Source organism: Argiope bruennichi, chromosome 1, assembly GCF_947563725.1.
Source record: "Argiope bruennichi chromosome 1, qqArgBrue1.1, whole genome shotgun sequence".
Taxonomy (NCBI): Eukaryota; Metazoa; Arthropoda; class Arachnida; order Araneae; family Araneidae; genus Argiope; species Argiope bruennichi.
In genome coordinates, this window is record NC_079151.1 from 18,332,662 (window position 1) to 18,354,603 (window position 21,942).

Here is a 21,942-nt window from a genome sequence, read left to right on the forward strand (position 1 = left end):
TCGCATTCATGGGGAAAAAATAGCTTTTTTCAAAGTGTTGCCATCACATTGATTAAAGCTCCATTTAAAAATAAATTAAATCTTTTTGGAAATGAAATCTGCAAAAATATGATTTTCGGCACGTATCTGTAGGAAATGAAACAAATATGAAATATTATTTTTTTTCTAAACAATAAATTCAAGAAAAATTATTTTGATCTTTTACACTATCTATATTATTAATCCAATAAATCAGTTTTATTTTAAGGCAAGTTTTGTTTAATATGAACAGGATATCCATTCAAATGAGGGCTACACAGCTAATTTGTAAACCTTTAGTAATAGACACAGATCTTCTAAAATGGTCTAAATGGAAATTTATTATATGTAACTTGATCCAATAAATACTCTATATATAACGAATTTTTGATTTTACATAAAGCTTCTGCTGTGGAAATCACGTTTAACAAAATGTTTTTGAAACACTGATATTTTAAATAAATAATTAATTTCCAATCAACTAAATCAATCACTTAAACTGACTAATTTATGAAAATTTAAATATCACTAATCAAAAAAAAAAAAAAAGGATAATTTTAGATTTTCCATTGATCGTTTTAAAAAAAATACCCCAATCAGCGCGCAGGTTTCTTAAGATTAATTGGCCTAAGATTATGAAAATATTGAGTTTTTCTAAATTTTTAACATTCAAAACTTCATAAATCAGTCTTAGTTAATCGTGGAAAATAGAAACATTCATTCATTTATTTAAAATTTGGTGTGTTCAGAATATTTCTCAGAATATGATACCTTACTGCATAAAATTTAGACTTCATAATTTTTGAAACATATTTATAGGCCGGAACAAAATATTATTATTGATTTAATTTCAATCCTTTTGAAAGCAAAACTAAAAACTGAATTTTATGCTGAATCTGAGAAATTTTTGGTGAATTCTTCTTTGAGATATTACACAAATTATGAAAAATATTTTGTAGTTCACATAAGACTTAAATACCGAACGATTCTGTTTGTAGTACTCATATTCAATAATAATAATAATAATTAAATAACAAAAAAAATGATAAATAAAATAAAACGCTTGGTTTCATTAAAAAATATATTTATATTAATTGCAATTTCAGCATTTCCACTTTAAATTAAAGTTGAAGTTTTACCGGAAATGACAACAAAATATATATAGTAAATTGAACGAAACGATCTAAACAACAGTATAAGTTTGGTATGACTATCAAAATTTGAAGATTAAAAATGTTTCGTTTGAGAAGCTATTAAGAGACAAGTTACTCAAAATATTTAATTGAAAATTGTAGCGAGTGGTAATACTGGTGAACCGGCTGGTCGCCAAAGGCGGCTAGTTGATAAATAAAACGAAATATTTCAATTCCTTTTCTCATTGTGAAATATTGAAACTACTACACGAATATATTACTTATTTTCTAATTCAAGAACTGTGGGAGATTTGAACAAAAATATGCATTAAATTTTATTTTCTGAGATATTTCGTAAGAAAATTTGATCAAAAATCAGAATGTAAGAAAATGGCCTTTAAAAATGTAAAACAGCTTTTAAACGTATACAAATGCAAATATAAAAATAAGTGAAACTTATTGAAAAATAGACAGTTTAACAAATCGAAAAAAATTCAATTCATAATTTCGCAAAAAAATTTTTCAACATGATTACCTGCCTAAATTTGGAACGTTTCACTGTACTTTATAAATACAAAAACTACTTTAAATTTATTCTTTTTGAAACTTTACACTATTAAAAATTCAGTGATGAATCAATGATGATGGCTTTGGATGCAATTTAGGTTTTGAAAGGAGCCTCTTAAGATAGATGTAAACAGTAATCTACAAATTATAGCATTTTAATGTACATATATATATATATATATATATATATATATATATATATATATATATATATATATATATATATATATATATATATATATATATATTACTGGGGAAAAATAATACAGTGGGTGTATGATGAAAGATTCAACAGGCTCAGTATCAGACAACGACGCTTTACTCTATACGAAAACACGAAACACAGCCGAAACGGACGAACGAACGAGCGAACACAGCTCCAAAACTAATAAAAGAATTCCACTTGCAGTGCAAAATATTACACAAAAAGAAAATTAATATTTAAATCATTGTAACAGCACAAAACACTCAAAGAAAACTGGCTAGAGATTAACTCTCGAAAAAGAGACTGCTCAGTGCTCAACTCAACTGTCGATTACTTCCTCGTCTGTGCACCTTCTTTTTATATAAACTTTCATGACAGAATAAAGAAGGCTCTAAAAAGATATCGTAACTTCGCTTCTATTTTATATATCGCCAAAATTCCTGCAGTTTCAGGAACTTCCATTTTTGTCTCTAAAATCACCAAATTTATAATCAAGATCGGAGATCTATGATCCTTTCAGTATCCGTCAGAGCAACCTGTAAAACTCTCATCTTTACCAAGACAACTTACTGCGTAGGGTACTACAGATTCGTTACAATAAATAGATTCTTCACCATAAACAATTAATTACATGCATCGAATTTTCATTATTTGAATTAAATAAACATTAATTAATGTCAGAAATAATTAATTGATGTAAGTAGTGAATAAGTTGAAAGCATTCTTGATGAAACGCTTCGAATGCACGATTTGATCGAAGAAAAAACATCAGAGACAATGGGAATCACAATGGGAATTAAAACGAAAAAATTATGAGCAGCACTTTGGAGAAAATATTACTACATACTAATGGATATAATTTATGTAATTTCGAAACAAATTATCAATTATTAGCGTAATATTTATTCAAAAGTTATCAACAATGCTTAAATAATAATTACCATTTTCAATAACTGACAATATTTTAAATTAATATTTATTATTATGAATAATGGAATTTTCATATATATTATTAGTTATCTGTGTACTATTTATTAAATCTGCTTTTATTCAAAACCTGCATTTATTTATTAGGATTTATATATACAGAAAATCTCTTTGGCAATCCATAAATCAATGCCTTCTCCTCATAAAGATTTCAGAGAGATTAACATTTTGCTTTTCTTTACTTTTTCTCGCCATTACTGATTACTTTTTCAATATCTTTGAAAGCTATATAAGAGTACCATCAATGAAGAATTATTACAGTAGATCGCTAGGAGCATTAGGAGACGCTTTGCTTAAAGCGAATAAAATATTTTCAGTTACAAAAAGATTTTGATTCCCATTTTTTAAAAGAAAATGTTAATATCACACCTAGGGCAGAAATTTAAAGGAAACAATAAAATATTTAGAAATTTTGAATTGAAGGCGAAATTTTAAATTTCTGAAAATTTTACTTGCATTTATTATTATTTTATTTGTATCGTGTTATGTTACCCGTGGGAAATTCTCCTAAGGGGAGAATATAATTTGTACTAGGATGTAATATTTCCTTACTAGTGTCAACAAAATCTTCCACTATAGCCTTTATATCTAACTAAACGAGGTAACCGATGATATAGAAGCGCAAAGGAAGCGTTTTATATCACACTAGGGTACTTAGAATGAAAGGCGAAAATAAACATGGTGGTCTCAGTATAATAAATCATGAAATATAGATGAATTTTATTATTATTATTTTTTTGCATTTTTTTTTGGGGGGGGGGAGAATATCACGGTCTACGAAACAAATTTATCTTCAATTCTAAGAAAACATATCATATTTACTGCGTTGCGTGTTGTAAAAGCGTATTTTGATAAATATCTATATTTCAATATTGATACAGTACAATGTTATTTGATACACGTATGTAAAAAAATTATATATAATAAATTGGACTTGTTTTACATTATTTAAATTTAACAAATCCAGTCAGATAAATTTGCCAATTTCTCTTCATTAATTCGAATTATTAAAATATATTTCCCAGAAACGTTATACATGTGGAATAAGAAATACTTTGGTTTAAATTCTTAGCAAAAGAAGGAAAACTTAATGTCCGCTATTTGCGGAAACTCAATATGGAATACATTAATTTATCTAATAAACACCTTCTATGGGACTTTCGAAATTAGTTAAATTGTGTAGTCGTAATATATGAAAAACGAAGCTCAAAAAAAAAAAAAAAATCCAAGATTGAGTCGAATATAATTTCTGGATTGGAAAGTCGAGCAGCTAAAAAGTCTATCTAATGTATGTTCTAATAATGTATGTTCTATATTCTAATGTATGTTCCCCTTTATAAGCTTTATATTCATATGTTTATATCATTATACATTCATATTAGAATTTTACTGAAACCTTTTAACAGAAATGAAATATTGCCCCTCCCCCTCCTCCCGCAACATTTGACGTTGCTTTTTTATTTTTCCCTTCCTTTCTTTGCCTTAGAATAAATACCGAAAAGAAAGAAAGAGAGGGAGTGAAGAAATCCACCTCACTTCCAGGTATTTATTATCGAATGGGATGAACTAAAAATATATAGATTGCTAGGATAAAAGAAGATCAATCTGTTGAAAAGAATGAAAGAGATCAGCTCTATAGACTTGTACCATCACGTTGCCACTAGAAAAGTATAAAGATGGAAAAGAAATCTCTTCATGTAAAAATGTTACCGCTGCCTCTTTCACATGAATCACGTTCACAGATTTCACGTTCAAGAGTAAATTTTCTTTCACTTACAACAATAAATTAAAATAACTTTTGAATATTTTCATACGATGATACAAACTTTTTAAAATTGAAAATAATGTGAAAAAGATTTATAAAATATTTTGTTTTCAAATCCTTTATAGATAACAAACTAACAAAATTTATTAGCAGAATATTATAGATTAATAGCCGATGAATAAAATGACAGCTATTATTCTAAATCGTTATTTTGACCCAGCATAATTAGGTAAAATAAAAATTTAATTATTCATTGGCGATAACTCGTATTCGAAATTTCCTAATGTCTATTTAATGTCTTAAACCCAACTACAAAATGTTGAAATCCATTGAAATAGTGCTACTTTTGTTCTTATAAATAACATTTATAGCTATAAAAATATATAAGATTTTCGGCAGAATATGGCATTTGAGAGAAATGTTGAAAAGAATAAAACACGGTAAACAATTTCCTTTTATAAAGTTTTTCCTCATTGCACTCAAAGGTATGAGTGGTTTAGTGGTAAGATCTTGGCCTTGGGATTTCCACTTTTCCACTATAGATTCGTCGTGTATGCGGGCCTGGGGCGCATTAAATTCGAAGTCTTGGACCAAACGTCTTCCCATTGGTGTGGCGCGAAAGCTTAGAGAGGAACTGGCACATACGTCGTTTTCCACATCTGACCGGGATTTAAAAATCACGAGGTCCGCTCAAAAATAGCTTTAGTATTACTTTCAAATGGGGCATTAATATAACTTAATTTAATTTTTAACGAAATAACAGAGCAGTTATTTCGATTCAAAATTATAGGTTAATTAAGACTCGCATTGTTATTATTTATAATAATCTATTATTATAAAATCTGCTATCGTCTTTCAGTTCAAATGTGTACACTTAGACATGCATGTTGAAGAAGTGAGTAAATAATTTTTCAAAAATCAATTATTCCTTAAACATTTTTTTGTTGTTGTTGAACGAGTTAAAATTCTTTTAAAAATATTTCAGTAAAGAATAAAATGAGTAAAAAACATATTAAATAGGCATAATTATAAAGAAATAAAAATGAAGTTTCAGCGTATGAACTTTGAAACACATTTTTAATTTCTTATGTTGCTCAGTCTTTAAAATGAACGAGTTAGAATTCTTATATAAGCATTTCGGTTACGAATAAAAACGCATTAAAGAGGCAGAATAAGAAATAAAGTTGCAACATATGTACTTCAAAATGGGTTTTCAGTATTTTCTTTTAAATATAGCACAGTCTTTATTTTAAGTTTGTAGCTTTATAGACTCGACAAAATAAGTCTAAATGGTCAATAAATAACAAAAAAAACCCATTATCACAAAAAAACTTGATTTCATTGGAAAATGCACTCTCTTAACGAATGCAACTGAAATTTCTTTGGAATATTCATTGCACATTCAGAGCTTATCTTCCCTTTTATTTACCTATTTTGCATGCGAATCACAAAATGGAAGCTTCTTTACTAATTGTCTGGTACAGGACATTACAAACTGTTTTCTCTTCTATTTTAATAAGCAGAGCCAGCGTTAAAATTCTAAGGAGCTCACTTGTTCCTCATTTTACTCGTGTTTGGTTGCTTGCATTTAATGATACGCTTGGGATAATGATTGATGTTTCTCTGCAGTAAAAGTCTGAATCCAGGGATACACTATGAATAAAAAGTCGCTGTTTCGAGTAATTGAAAAGAAATAGTACTTGAATTAGTCAGCTTACTACATAGAATTTTTCTCCAGTTGAGAATCTGAATTCTTTCGGATTTATTTGAGGTTATTTTTAATGCATAACGCATTTCCAAGTATAAATTCTTTGGTATAAAATTTTTATTTAAAAAGAAAGTAGATGCATGTAAAATCCTAATGAAGTTTTTTGAAGCTACAATCATTTTATTCATTGTTATAAAATAGATGAAATAAATTTAAAAAAATAATTGCAAACGTTAAATTTTCTTAAAATGTTAAGCTGTGAGATTTGGATGTTTTGCAATTCTTTAAATTTGACAAAATATAATCAATTATCAATTATAAAAGATGCCCGTGAATGAAAATAGTATAATAAATACAGAACACACAAATTTTCATTTAAATCCTAACGCAAGATTTACTCCATATTTTGGATTACATATTCAGTGGCAGTAACACTGATAATGCCCAGTGTTTTGCAACATGATATTTGGACAGTCAAATATATTAGACCTTTTCATAACCTTATTCCGATTATTTATTTGTTCTCTTAAGTAGATAAATGTTTTTTTAATGAAAAAGCACTACGTAATTTCTGTTAGTGAATAAGTGTTTGGTTAAATATCATTAATTAAATAGTTTCATACTGCTAATAATAATATTTATGCCAATTTTAAATAAGTAGAAAAATAATTATGTTATCAAAGAGAAAAGTTGCAAGGAAAAAATTACTGAAAAGACAAAGGTGATGCTTTATTTTTTGCTTGATTATGAAAGCTGCTCCGATTGGAACATAAACAATGGCCTGAATTGGAATTCCCCGTTAAAATTTCATAATTTGTAGTTCTCAAAATTTAAAAGTGAAGAAACCAAAGCAAAAATAAAAGAACTAATAAATGAAAAATAAAGAATGCTAGAGATAAGAAAATTTAACTTAAAAAAAGAACAACCAAATTAAGGTTACTAGATTCTGCGTCACACATAAGAATATAAATGTAGACTTGGTCCAGTTGAGAATTTGAAAATAAAAAAAAATACTTTTCTTTTATTATCCTCATTCCACGCAAAACTAGTTTAATTGTACAGCACAGATGACTTTAACATCCTATTTTTTTACTATTTTAAAGTATCTCTTAAAAATGATATTGTTTTTAAAAAATACAAAAAAAAATCGTTTACTTTTTTAAATATTAAAATTACTTTTAATTGCTGCAGACTAAAAATGTGCTAAAGTAGGCTAAAGATTAAAGCAAACTTCCCCTAAGTGTATCGCTAGATTCAATGATAATTATTTAATCAAATTGTTAGTTAATTGAATGGCAGCATATTTAACAGGCAGAAAGCTTGCATTTAATACGCACATACATAAAAATATGTAGCAATGATAGTTTATTTTTTTCTTATTTTCTCGTATTTAAAGTATAAAAAAAGTAGTAAAATCGTCAAAAAAAAAAAAATCTGAATTCAAATTTGACAAATCTCCAAATTTCAAACCTCCTTGAGTTCGGAAAACACATTTTTGGAATTCTATATATCTATCTATATGAGAAAATGATGATTCAAAAATACCTTGAGCAAGAGCGATGAAATTTAGTATATGAATTTCAGTATAAATTTGTAGATATCTATCAATTTTTGAGCGGAGGGCTATATTAAGAGGAAGGCTATCAGCCTGACGGCTCAAATACAAGTGAGCTCAACAACTACAAAAACTATTGAACTAGATAGATAAAATTGAGTTTAATATTATTATAAAATTCAGTTCATAGATTTAATATCTAAACTGTAGATTCAGTAGAATTCAATACAAGATGTAGATGTCAGACTGTATTTTCGCATGTATGTAATTTAAATTACTCATGAATGCAATATCAAAGAATGTATGTAAATTTGAGATGTTGTCTGTATGTAAATTTGAAATTACAACTGTAGTTCCATTGTCAGATATTTCTATCAATCGATTGAAAAAAAAAGAATTCCAAACTACATATTCGTACTACATTTCAGTAAAAATGCTATTTTCATGCCCTATTCTCGAAGTCATTGGTGGCCTATCCCAAGGGAGGGGGTATAAGAACTTTATTGGTTAGTATTCGAGAAGGCTTATAAGAAATTACTTTTGATGGTTAAATTTTGATGCATTCTATTTTAATTGAACTTTTTATTGCTTGGTTAATTAAAATCGTATTCGATTTTCTCACATATTAGTAGTTAGTATCTCCGATATTGATCAAGTGTATATGCTATTTAAAGTCATTAAATATTATTTTATACTTGTTATATAAATTTTGATTAATCATATATTGCCTGTATGTTTATTTTCATACATTACTGGTTGGTATACCCGGTGTTTCTCTGGAATAAAAGCTTTTCATGTATAATGTTTCTAATATAAAAAATACTTTTTGTATAAAATATTATTATTTGCAAAATTTTTTAATAGTCTGATATATTAGTTGATTAAAATTAGAATATCAATTGAACCAAACGATTTTCTAAATCAAACTGATAGCTGATTTTTCTAAATAAATTATTAATATTTATTAGATTAGTATTTCAAATTTTGTTCACAAATGTAAATATTGACAGAAGTTTGTTCATGGAAGTATGATAATTTTTTTACGAACATGAGAATATTAATTAGATAGATAATTTTTCATTAATAAAGATATGAAAATAAACCAAATCAATGATTATACCTGATACAAACTGTAAATTGTCTGCTTTCAAACTCTTTTAGAAATTTTGATAAGGTGTTGTATAAAGATCCCTTCGCATGCATTTTTACTTTCAAACAATAAAAAATAATTCATTTTTTAATGAAAACATTACATTCCTGGTCTTTGTTTGAATTTGTATAATGAACTTATGCTTTCTTTTAAACCTAGACATAAATAAATATTTTAAAAGCACCAAAATATTGCCTAAGGAAGGTATTAACAGAAAAATTAAAAAAAAAAAATAGTGGTAGAGGAGTGCTGCGTTAAACATTTAAAAACAATGAGTAATAAATGTAGTACAAATTTCATAAACAAGAAACTTATATCGTTGGAAAGGTGAAATTTGAATTTTAAGGTGGTGTAAAAATACTTTTTCTGGGATAATTTTCTCATAAGTTACTACGAAGAAAAAGTAAAATCTCGATTACCTTCTAATAGCCTGAAGTCGCTGAAGCTTGGATATGTTTTAATCACTCGCAAAAGCTTTGCATTTTCCATCATTTGCAGGAGTGATTAACTTTTATTTTCTTTTTAGCAACGTTATATCGCTAATTTAATGTCAATGGAAAAGAGTTATGAATACATGTATATAAAATAAACGAGAAATTTAGGGAAAAAAATAATAGAATTGTCCAACCATTGTTTTGCAAATAAGTACCTTTCTTATTTCAAAATCGATTATATCAAATTTCTATTCATAGTTCTTTACAGTTGAAGGGGAAATTGCACAGATTATAATTTTGAATTTTAAGATTATGTAAAAATATTTTTTGAAGTAATTTCCTTCAAAATTAAAATCAAAATATGTTTATTTATATCAAATTAAATGTTTAATTGATTTTTGCCCTTTGAAAAATTGATTGTTTTTTTTCTGACGTTTTGTATAATAAATGTGCAAAATTTAGTTACGAATAATGAGAGCAAAATTCTGCTGGTTGTTTCAGAAAAGATGTGTAACATATATGCAAATATATGGTGATATCTCTTAATTAAAAAAAAATAGTATTTATCTTAAATTAGACCATGTTAATTTATTCCAAAATTTCTTCATATTTCCAGAAAATTACATATATTAGAGAAAACACTCCAAAACTGAAGATGACACCTTATCAACAGGTCACCACAGTCCTAAATTATCATAAAAATTCAACAATCAGCGAAAATTTAGTTCCTTTCTGTTATATTCTACATTGATATCATTATTCCAGAGTGGAATTCAAATATTTATAAATCTTACTAAGCATCATAATATTACCAATCGTATTACATAAAACAATAGCAAAGTTTATCGGTTATAAATATGATTGAAAAATGAGAGGCTCTTCGATTATCATTATCTTCATATCTAAATGACACGTTGGCGCTATTTTAATTCCAAGAAATAATGTTTGAAACAGCTAAGACACAATGACCTAATTGATGGCTTTTCGATTAAATATATTCCCGGAAAAAGTCAGCAAAAAAGCTCCTTCTGATTTCTCATAAGACAAAATCAATATAACAATGAATTTAAAAGGAAGTGCTAGTTCGCATCGATTTCTAGCACCATAAAACCAAACCGTGACATTAAAAATCACCTCGAATTCACGCCAAAACCAATATTGGGAACACAGCAATGTTAAATTCGATTTGCGAAGGACTTTATGTATTAAGTGGATTTGTCCATTCCTTTATGCAGTGCCAACAGTGAAACATGGGGAAATGTATTTATATTTGATTTACGATAAAATGCTTCGACTTCACTTAAGTATTTAGATAGGAAGTGCTGAATATTCAATACTCTTCTTGCTTCTTGTTTTTGATCTTATAATCTGTTCTACTTCAAAATAAAGTTATGCTAGTGTTTTCAGATTTATTGGATTTTATCTTAACACCTGCATAAGATAATTTAATTTTATTCACTCTCCAGTTATAAGAAAAATGTGGATTGAGGAACATAAAACTATTAATTCAATTCAGTTAAATTGTTATGACAAGCATATCTCATGCAAAACTGATAATCTATATAGATTAAATTTATTCTAGTTTATATTAACATGTCGCATCTCTTATATACAATTTTTGGGACAAATTCTTATAAATGAAAATTCAAGAAGGGGAAAAAATACATCTGTGCCACAAAACATATCGAAATTTCCACACTACTCCGGTGGAAAGCATAGACTGCCATAAATGATTCGTATTCAAATCTTACATTTACAGGGAGGAATTGTTTGTTTTAAATTTTATATTTTAATTAATTTGAGAATTTAAGAATACACAAAATTTAACCAATAATAACTGCTAATAAACGTTAGCTACGGTATAATAAATAAATAAAGTCGCAGCAAAAAAAAATAATATTTGAATACTTGAGTCTAGTTTCATTAAATGAATCAAACTGCATCATCATCAAATCTGAAACAAAATCATTAAACACACTTCAGCCATTCCGGAATAATTAACTTATTAGTTAGCAAAATTAGAGTGTTTAGTTTGCTTAAATTTATGTCCTGAATGTGGTGAAGCAACAGGAGCGTCTGAACTGGTACCCTTTCTACAAATTTCTATGCCAAACCAAAGATTTATATTTGACCTTTATGCTATTCACTTGCTTCAGGCTTATCTTCTTCGGTAGAATCAGATTTGAATCCCTAGCCTTCCGGTCCTAATGACGAAAACTTTTCATCAGGTCACCTAGGGTTGCCATAAATAGATATACGAATATAAGAAAATTCATTTTAGTTTTTTTTTTAATAACCAAATAAAATAGATATCAGAGGGAGCATTTTCCCTAAAACTCTCACATATTCTTTAATAAAGATATTGATCCTCATTCCATGCAAAAACTGTGTATTTTGGATAAGGTAGAGAGCGTATTGTATGGCACTGGTTTAAAATAGTTACGAAATAATAACTTTATGCATGGATTTAGTATTTTTACTGAATCTAGCATGTGATCCTTGGCGATTTATCCCTGGTATGCGGTAATAGTATCATGAAATCGAATTTATGCTGTAGACACGTTTATCTCAAACTAAAATTTGGCACAGAATCACATACCAAATTTGACATATTTATGTCACTGTTTTTTTTAGTTGTCACGTTACAAGCTTCTGATAGTACAGACCGACAGACGTTCTACCCTTTAATGGATTTAGATGAAAATTTGATATTTATCTACAATATAGATCTTAAATCTGAGGGTCGAATTTTATTTATCAATCTCTCTTCGTTTTATAGTTATCGTATTATTTTATAATAGAAACAGCCAGATAAACACACTTCCTCTGAATTTATTTTGCATAGTATCTTATAGAAATTTAAAATTTGCTATAAAGAACATACATCAAATTACGACAATCTAGCTAAAACCAGTAATCTTTGTCACAGACAGAGTTACAGACATTTCCCAAAAAAGTTGTTTTCGAACTCGAGTAGATATAAAATGGAGAAATTCGTTAAACTCTGAATCAAAATTTCAATTTTTTTTGACGATTACAATACTTTCTCTATCCTTCATATACGAGAAAATAAAAATAATTGTACGTAAAATAATTATTACTTATTGTATTTTGCGATCATCATTTTCAGTAATATAAAAATTTAAGCGTAATACAAGGAAATTTTAGTATTTTATCCACAAATACTTCTGATGGTTATCTTTTCATCTCTTCTCAAGAGTTTCAAATTAACAAGTTTTAATTGGTTTCCATCTAAAAAAAATTCTTTTCGACAAACCTTTGAGCATCTTCACTGCAACCGTAGTATAACCCTTATTGCCGGCGATGTTCCATGCTTGTGCTTTCATGACTTTCCCAAACTCTCCTTCGCCAAGTGGCGACAGGAGCTGGAGGCGGCTTTTCGGAAACTCCCACTTAGAATCAATCTAGAAAGAAAGATGGATTTTGTCACCGGACCGGAATAACAAGGTATCCAATATTAGAACACTGCGCTATCTTTAGATAATTTTTTTTCTAAGCTGAGAAAGTGTTAGCTAGTGTGTTAGTTACCACAGTGCCACAAATTGACTCTTTTACAAGATATTTTACGCCATTTATGCAATGTTATTCGATATTCTGAATGCTGGACAAAATTTTGAAGACATCGTAACAATGTTCTGGAGTGTTTTTTATGCTAATAGAGGAGGTTATAAAAAATTGACTTTTTTACATTTCTTTCCAAGTAATAGACTTTAAAACAAATTTTTTTACTTCGTTTTGGATGTCTTCAAAAAATTTAAGATTTTTTTAAAATCAATATTTAATTTTGAAATAGTAATTATAACGTAAACCGTTTGGATTTAAGTAATCCCGGATTGCAGTTATTTGGACCAAGGCTACATTTTATGAATATTAACAATTGGAAAAGGCATGTACTAAAGTAAGGCCGATGATTTAGAAAGACAATCCTTAGATGCATTTTAATTCTAATAACGTTCACGTGGCTTTAATATTAATTTTAACAAAAAAAGGAAATTGGCAAGAAAATCAAATTCATAAATTCTATCTTGCTTAATGAAATATTTTTAATATCATATATTTCAAACTAGTCCTAAAAGGCGATAATAATGAGTAAGAATACACTGGAACTAATATACACTGGAACAGAAAAGAAATCCCTTTTCTAATATGTGGATGGAGTAATTTTTATTTTTATATCGTCCTGTTTTATATCGTTATTTTTATAATGATTTTCCTCTAGACTATTTCCCCGTCTTATTTAGGCAGATCAATGCATTTAATTCTGGTGTCATTATATCTCACTCAGAGACATTTTTCCTGAGTTTTTAAAAATAATTTACATTTTTCTGCTGTAGAATCAGCAAACGCTCCAATTTCGGGCGATTTCTTGTAATTTCGATGCATATAAATAACGCAACTCTTCATGAAAAAGTAATAATAAAAGTTTATTATATTCCTGGTGAAAGTTTAAAATGAAAAAATAGGCATGATACTAAGGATTACTTGAAAACACTTCTATTTGGTTATAAAAAATTAAATCATTATCAAAGCATTCATTACTAATAATTTTTAATGCATTGGTTTTTCTTTCCAGCTAAAACTGTTGCTATTTCGTCATGAATCATTTTAAAAATGTATGTGTTCCTCTACTTTCTACATAATGTCAGTATCCAAGGATTCTTTGGATAAAGATATGAGATCGCAAAAATTCTGTTTTTTAAAATAAAACAACATAACCTGAACAGGAAATAGGCGGAGACTCAGTTTATCGTCCTAAGCACTAGCTAAAGCTCCAACCGCTGAAAAAATGAATCACCACCGGTGGTATAGTCGTAACTTAAGTTTTGATACAACGCTCTAATCTTTGTGGTATTGTTGTGGTAAAGACAAAACAGTGAGGGTGATAGGATGTCTAAGCAGGTGATCACTTCACAATAAAATGAGTATTTTTATACTTAAGATGCATGACCAATTTTATATAGACATGCAGTCGTGGAATAATAAAATGACAAGAATTAAGCAATGCATATACATTATTTACCATATATTATTGCCTTATTTTCCTTATATTATTTTTTATTCAACTTTAACAAAATGCAGTTCAAAATATATTTCATGAATATAATGAAATTATTAAAGAATCATGTTAATTTCAAATTATATTAAAATTAAGTAATTTCAATTTACAGCTCCTGCATTGAATGAGCAGTAATTGTAAGTAGCAGACATTCTGCTTCAGATAGATAAAGTTTGATTCGTCGAATTTAACCCTTTCTAGGGCCGTGGGAAGTATGCTTTCCACCAAATTTATCAATCTTTATATAAAATTATGTAGGTTGGCATAAGTTCTGACAAATTTTTTTTAGTAAGTCAGAAACTTAGATGCTTCAGTTCTTTATCTCAGGCAAAATAACGTGTCTTGATTTGTTACTTAATTATTAATTAACCAAATTAATTAATTAAAGTAAATTTATCTAATAAGCTAAATGAATCCCTTTTCTTATTCTAATTTCAAGCCTAAAAATATTTTAACATAATATGACTAAAAAAATGGCCCTTTAAAGGGGTAAAGAATGGAGCGAGCAGAAATAACAGGAAAAAATGACAAATTTAATATAAGCATATTTATTACAATTATATTTCTTAAATTGTTATTGTAGGTGATAAAGGAGCGATATGTGCCAGAATATTGCAAATATTGACTAACATCTATCCCCTAACTTATTAAAACAGACTCAACAATAAGCATACAGTTGTGAAAATAAGTCCACCAAATTATCAGAGCTAGTTTTTCGTATAAAAATATCAAATTCTGAATCAAAACATTGAATACATTTAAATGCGTGTTAATTTTGAAGTCTTTAACCCCTTTACGTCACAGTTTGGCAATAAATTTATTAATTAGAAATACTATTCAGAATTTCCAGAGTAAGGATAAGACAAAGATTGTACTGCTTTAAGGAAATATCTTAACATTTTTTGATATTTATTATTAGTTAAGAAATTAAATATATGCAGTGCCACGTTCTGACTTATGTGTCCATTATTTACACATTCAAATTTGTAAAGTCAGGACAGTTCAATATGCTTTGTCTTAAATTCAAGGACATCACAGAGTATAAGTAACATCAAAATGCAGCACTAGATGAGCTAAAGGCTGGAAAATTTCGCCTTTAAACTTTATTGATCTATTAATGGATGCGTTTTAAAGTACTTACAGTCGCCTTTCCGAAGCTTGATGTCTCGCTAGGAGTATGTCGGGATTCCTGGGCCGAATTCGACCTCTCATCCACGTAGTCGGAGGGCACACCTGACAGAGAAATGTGGCTGCTGACAAATTTGTGCTTATTCATTCTCACAATTCGCATTCTCCTCGTCACCAAAAGGACAATCAGAACGATCAGGAGCCCAGCTGGGACAATAGAAGCGAAAACAACGCACCCGGGCCCGCATGTCCCATCCGTCAAGAAACCTGAATAATGATTAAATACATTTAGAAAAAGTGATGTTTATATTTTTTAATTACATTTATAATTATAATTTCGCATTTATATCAAGCTTTTAAACAATGAAATTTGACTTTTTTTTGGTGTCTTCTTAAGGAATTCCAAAATAATTCTTCAGTCATAATTTCTCAGTTTCACCTTTTTTCTTATTCCGCAAAGTATGATTTAAATTGTTAATACTACGCTCACCAAAACTTGAATCGAAAAAAAAAAAAATAGAAATAGAAATAAAAAAAAATAATTCCTACAAAAAAATGCGATACTTTGTGCTACTTTTTTTTCAATAAGGAAAAAAAAAAAAAAAAAAAAAAGAAAGAAAAAAAAGGAAACATGTCATGGTCAAAAAGGAAAGAATAACGCATGGTTGAGAAGAGATATGTATTCAGGAAATTTTAATAAGATGAAAATTTGCTGACGGCAGGAAATAGTGTAGATTGTATTTTTTGACATAATTTGACAATGCCCTGTTTTTTTTCTGTGAAATCTTTTATTTTTTTAAGCGAAATAAACGTGATATAAGTTATACAGTTAATCAAATCCAAAATTTTTATTCTTTAAAAATCATTATGAAAATATCTTCGAAATTAATAAATAAAATGATTTTTTTTCAGTAACTGTGTTACTATAAATTACGAGTCATTCTACATTAAGAGTGGAAGATAATTATTATCATTTAGGAATTTCTTTTTAATTATAAATAATTCAACAGTTTTTATTTTTGTTTTACGCTATAGACATTCATCTTATTATAAGTAATATATAATATTTGCTGGAAAGTTTTAAACGAGAACATTAATTGTTGAAAGAGAAATTATTTACCTTTAATGGAAGCTTTTTATAACTCCCATTACTAACAATTGTACGTAATTAATTAATATAATAATCTGTTCATTGCCATTTTGGTTTCAAGCTGGAAATTGTTTCAACAAATATCAAGCATATGAAACTTTAAAAGCCATTTTTTTAGTAAAAATTTTCATTAAAATAATTTGTAATTACTTTCCTTTTATTCTTAACACTGCTTTGTAATAAATTATTTTAATGCGGTTCTGAAATAGAATGTCATTTTTAATGATTTTTCCTGTAGTGTAATTATAAAGAAAGGTTGGGAGATAAGTAACAGAGACAGTTTTCACCTGGTAAAGGAGCTGTGACGTCATCAGTTGAGGTTTCCTCTTTATTTTCGATGAGAGAAACGTTGTTGATCTCGACGGTGGGAGGCGCGGTTGGTACTTTGTGCTGATAGTGCCTCATCTCAGCGGGTTGGGTATGCTTCCCGCAAATGCAGTGATCAATAGAGGGGCAGAAGCAAGGGCTCACTGCTCCGTACAGCCCCGGCCCTGTTTTCGGGACTTGAACTTCTCCAACGAAATGTTCTTTTTGAAGGGGGAAAATAATAAATATATTAGCAAAGTATCTTTCAAAGAAGAAATGAATGCACAAGGGAATTAAAATATTGATTAATTTATTAATGTCAACTTGTTTTGCAAACGCAATTTTGAAATTCATAAGATAATACATATACCTTAGGAGAGTCGAGCAGTTATCTTTATATGCTTTTTTAACGAGCACATGTTGAGTAAAAGCATTTAAGCCGAACTATGTCCATGTCACTAACTCTCATGATCGCATTCACTTCATAAGCATTTAAGCTGAAACTACATCCATGCCGCTAACTCGCATGATCGTATTCACTTCTTAAGTTTCTGAACATATTTGTTACCGCTCCGATATCTGATAGAGTTTGATAATACTCACCATGCAAAAGAAGATAAACCATGCAATACATAATATAGTTAAAAACTGCGCCACAGATATATTTTTTATTTATTGTTTAGTTTAATTCTGTATTAGGGAGATTAATTCTTTATAAATATAAATGGAGTATGTATGCTCTTTGTTCAGAAATTTAATGTGCTCAAAAATTAATCAGCCATCATAAATTTATATGACTGTAACAATATAAAAGTGTAAACTGGAACTATTCTTTTAACTACGATAGGAACTGGGAAAATGTTGCACCAATGAGTAAAATTTGTTTGTTGTAACAAAAGAGTATTTTGCACCAATGAGTAAAATTTGTTTGTTGTTGCAAAAGAGTATTTTGCTCCAATTTTATTCGTTAATATAAAACAAAGTGTCAAAAATAGAAATATTCTAAACATTTGACTTTTTATTCTAAACTTTGCCTTAGTAAGAATATGAATGTGATACGAATTATTTCCAAAATCCTTCTTCTAAATAGAATGTGCAAGAAAATGAACTGAAATTGAGAAATAAAATCACTTTAAATAAATAGAAAGCTACATTTACTAAAGACATTCAGATGGTTTATACTATGATATAATCTTCAAGATTATAGCGCTCTTTTCAACTGATTATTAAAACTATATAATTCATTCAAAGGAATAATTTATCAAAAAACCTTATCCATAATTTGAGTAGTTCTATTTAAAGCTCATGGCATATAGATATCACATAAAATACAACCCCACATCTTAAACCATTCCAATTATTGAGCGGTATGATAGACGATGTAGGAATTTTATTCAAATCAAAATATTTACATATATTTCCTATATAATAGACAATTTCATACATTTCGCTGTTAGATTACGTTTCTTTTTATAAGCCTGAGTAAACATTAATTATTTAATAATTAAAAATAAACTTATTTTTTCAAATTATACTGTTTTATATTTTTTCCATTCCACTTTAAAATTGGAATATTAATTATGATGTTGGTAGTATATATGTTTTCTACTTCTCAATTGTGAAAATATAATATAATTTTCAGTACTGTTCTTGATATTTCTAAGTAATAATAATCACAAGTGCAGAATTATCATACACAAATTACAGTGTGGAGAATTCTAAAAGTTTTTAAAAGTACGACGTAACTAGATCAATAAATGAAAATTTTTATTTTTATTACAGTTAGTTGATATTTATTATATTATAGTTAGTTAATTTTTATTACATTATAAGATTGAATCAATATGATGCGAATTATAAATATGATTATCTATATGTCATAAGATGATTGCTACAATTATGTAACTATAAATGTGGTTATAGTGACAAAAACACAATTATAGATTAGATTACGTTCTCTAGATCTAACAATTAGGTAGACAATTGTTACCTCTACTTTTTATTTAAAAAATTAAGCTGATTTTAAATGAAGAAATGTCCTTCAATTGCGTTTTACTTCTGCATTTACAGGACTTTTTTCCTCAAAAATTCATGCCCTGGACAGCATAAGTGCTTACATTTCAGAACCATTCATTGATGGTGAAAATGCAGTTAAAGTGGTTTTATAGCATTGCCATAAATAAGATGTAGACTATGTATTTTAAAGCAAATAATTTTTAGCAAAGACAAGATAATTATTTTACTTGCACAATCTTGAGGGCAGAGAGTAGGTTCCATTTGTTCGAGTTCATCACACTGCCTGTCTGGACACGTCAGGAAATCGGGAGAACAAGTGGCGTAATCCACAGTCGGTCCGTTACTGGTCAAAGATCCAGTGCGCCATTCACAGAAACCACTTGGTGATCCATTACCGCAGGTGCTCACACAACGTTCTTGATTCTCGTTGTTGGAACACCAATTAATATCTGCAGCTAGGATGATACAAAGCAGCATTCCTGTACAGATTGACAAATATGGACGCCAGCAAAAAATAGCATTGTTCTAGCAGTGTTTATCGTATAAGTATATGTAATCATCCACACCGTCTGTAAATCTGGCGCAGTTAAAAATATCCCACCCTTTCGGTTTGCGTTATTACTGGAAGCGAAATCTGAATTTGCTTTTTGGGACTAGCAACTTTGACAATTCTTTTTCTGTTTAAATAGACTGACTTATTAAATGTGCGAATAAAGTTAAGCATGGATAAAAATGAATAATGGAATTGTTACGTTTGCACATTTACTTTGCTGTCACATTTTATTTTTATGGATTTTATCAAAAGTTAATCAGCTGAGATCTGTTACTTTTATTATTGGTATATCTACGAATTCATAATATTTTCTCTTTATTTAGAGGTTACTGCTAATATTTTCTTTCAGCATTATTTTTATTAGTATTTTAACGTTGCATTTTTTCTATTAGAGGATGATTGTTTGTTTGAAATCGAGTTTAGTGATTAGTTTTGACTTGAATGTGTGTGGATATTATGAACAGAGGAGATCTCGCTACAAAAAGCGAAACTTTCAATAACTAAAAATTTACTAAAGTGTACTACAAACACTTTTTTTTTATTTCTTAAGCTGATGTGCATGATATTTTCTACAACAAATTTCTTCAGTTAATCTGTGACAATCATATCCTAGATATTGCTGAAAAGTAACAATTCGTCTAAATGAACACATCTTCTAATATTCAAATAAGTGATTCCCAACCCTCAGGAAACCAAGAACCACGAAATCAGAAACTGAACATGTGCGGATCTCTCTACTTATTGGGGATCGAATATTTCGGTGTGTGGGTGTTGAGGTATGGAATAACTCCGGACTAAGGGAAATCCTGCAATTCCTCTCAGATTTTTTTTTCTTGAAAATTCTTAAAAAAAAGCACTTTGGAGTACGTTATTGCATTTCTTTGTTAAAACACATAAACCTCATGAACAGTAGAGAATAAAAGTTCTGACAATGAATGCATGCACACACACACACACACACACACACACACACACACACACACACACACACACACACACACACACACACACACACACACACACACACACACACACACACACACACACACACACACACACACACACACACACACACACACACACACACACACACACACACACACACACACACACACACACACACACACATACACACAAAACGATACAGAAACAACATAGTTACAATTTGTTTCAATCTTATTTTCAATCTTTAGATAACCTAAATATAGCTCCATTTGTTTTGGCAATTGCGTTATTTGACAACTTTTTATATGTTTTTATATGCATTTACAGAAGTTTATTCAACTGTTTCTAATTTAGCTTTGCTGAGCTCTGTAGTGTCATTGGGAAGCACTCATTTATGTTGTTATAATACACAAATTCGTTGTAACAAAACTGATGAACTTTCTTATAGAAAAAGTGGCAAGTGATATTGCAATAACACAATTAGAAGATGTTCTGTTCACTATCTTGTCTTTTATCATGCCGTAGCACCATTACATGTCTCTACGACGATAAAATCCCAAACTGCCGTAAATAAATGCAGATTACCCCACATATATGATTCTAAAAACTCCACTCACTCTTCCTGGTGTTAAAGCAGAAACTCTACCATATTAACATGTCAGGGTGCTATTGAAGAAAGTTAAAAATCCTTTGCTGAATTTTATCAGAATTTCATAGAACTAGTCATTGGTATTTTTTTAGATACTTGTTAAATAAAGTTCAAAGTTGAAATTTTATACCTATTTGGTGACATAAATTACAATTATAAAAGGACTAAAAGTTCAGATGATTGGAACACAATTATTTTGTTGTTTTTTAAACTATTCTATGTACACTTTTGATTTATAAGTATGTACTTTCTAAAAGTTATCTCTAAAGATTTGCAGATTAATTATTGAATTAGAGTAGATACGATCTGTGTTAATAGAAGTTTGAATTATTAACAAACCATAAATACTCATTTTAAATATCATATCTGCACAATATCTTTTCATTTACATGAATTTTAACATTAGAATGTATTTGCAAAATGGCAATTTCAATGTTTGCATATCAACTTATTTAGCTTAACATATTTTCAAGATTCAAGTAATCAATTTGTTCAAAAAAATTTACTTACCACAAGGTTTCAAGGGACCTTCTGAAAAAGAAAAATAGTAGTAAATTAAAACAATAGCATGCGAGTACAATTCAATATTAATAATG

The 21,942-nt window shown here is 28.6% G+C and overlaps 1 protein-coding gene across 1 annotated transcript in view; it reads right to left on the reverse strand.

Moving 5' to 3' along the window:
* LOC129962693 (proto-oncogene tyrosine-protein kinase receptor Ret-like) overlaps positions 1 to 21,942 on the reverse strand; it is a 137,410-nt gene that overhangs the window by 55,346 nt on the left and 60,122 nt on the right. Inside the window, exons 6-10 of the mRNA XM_056076618.1 lie at positions 21,857 to 21,877; positions 19,427 to 19,654; positions 17,165 to 17,404; positions 15,741 to 15,994; positions 12,800 to 12,947 (exon numbers count right to left, since the gene is read on the reverse strand). Of these exons, the coding sequence (XP_055932593.1) occupies positions 12,800 to 12,947; positions 15,741 to 15,994; positions 17,165 to 17,404; positions 19,427 to 19,654; positions 21,857 to 21,877 (891 nt within the window). The remainder of the gene's footprint in view (positions 1 to 12,799; positions 12,948 to 15,740; positions 15,995 to 17,164; positions 17,405 to 19,426; positions 19,655 to 21,856; positions 21,878 to 21,942) is intronic.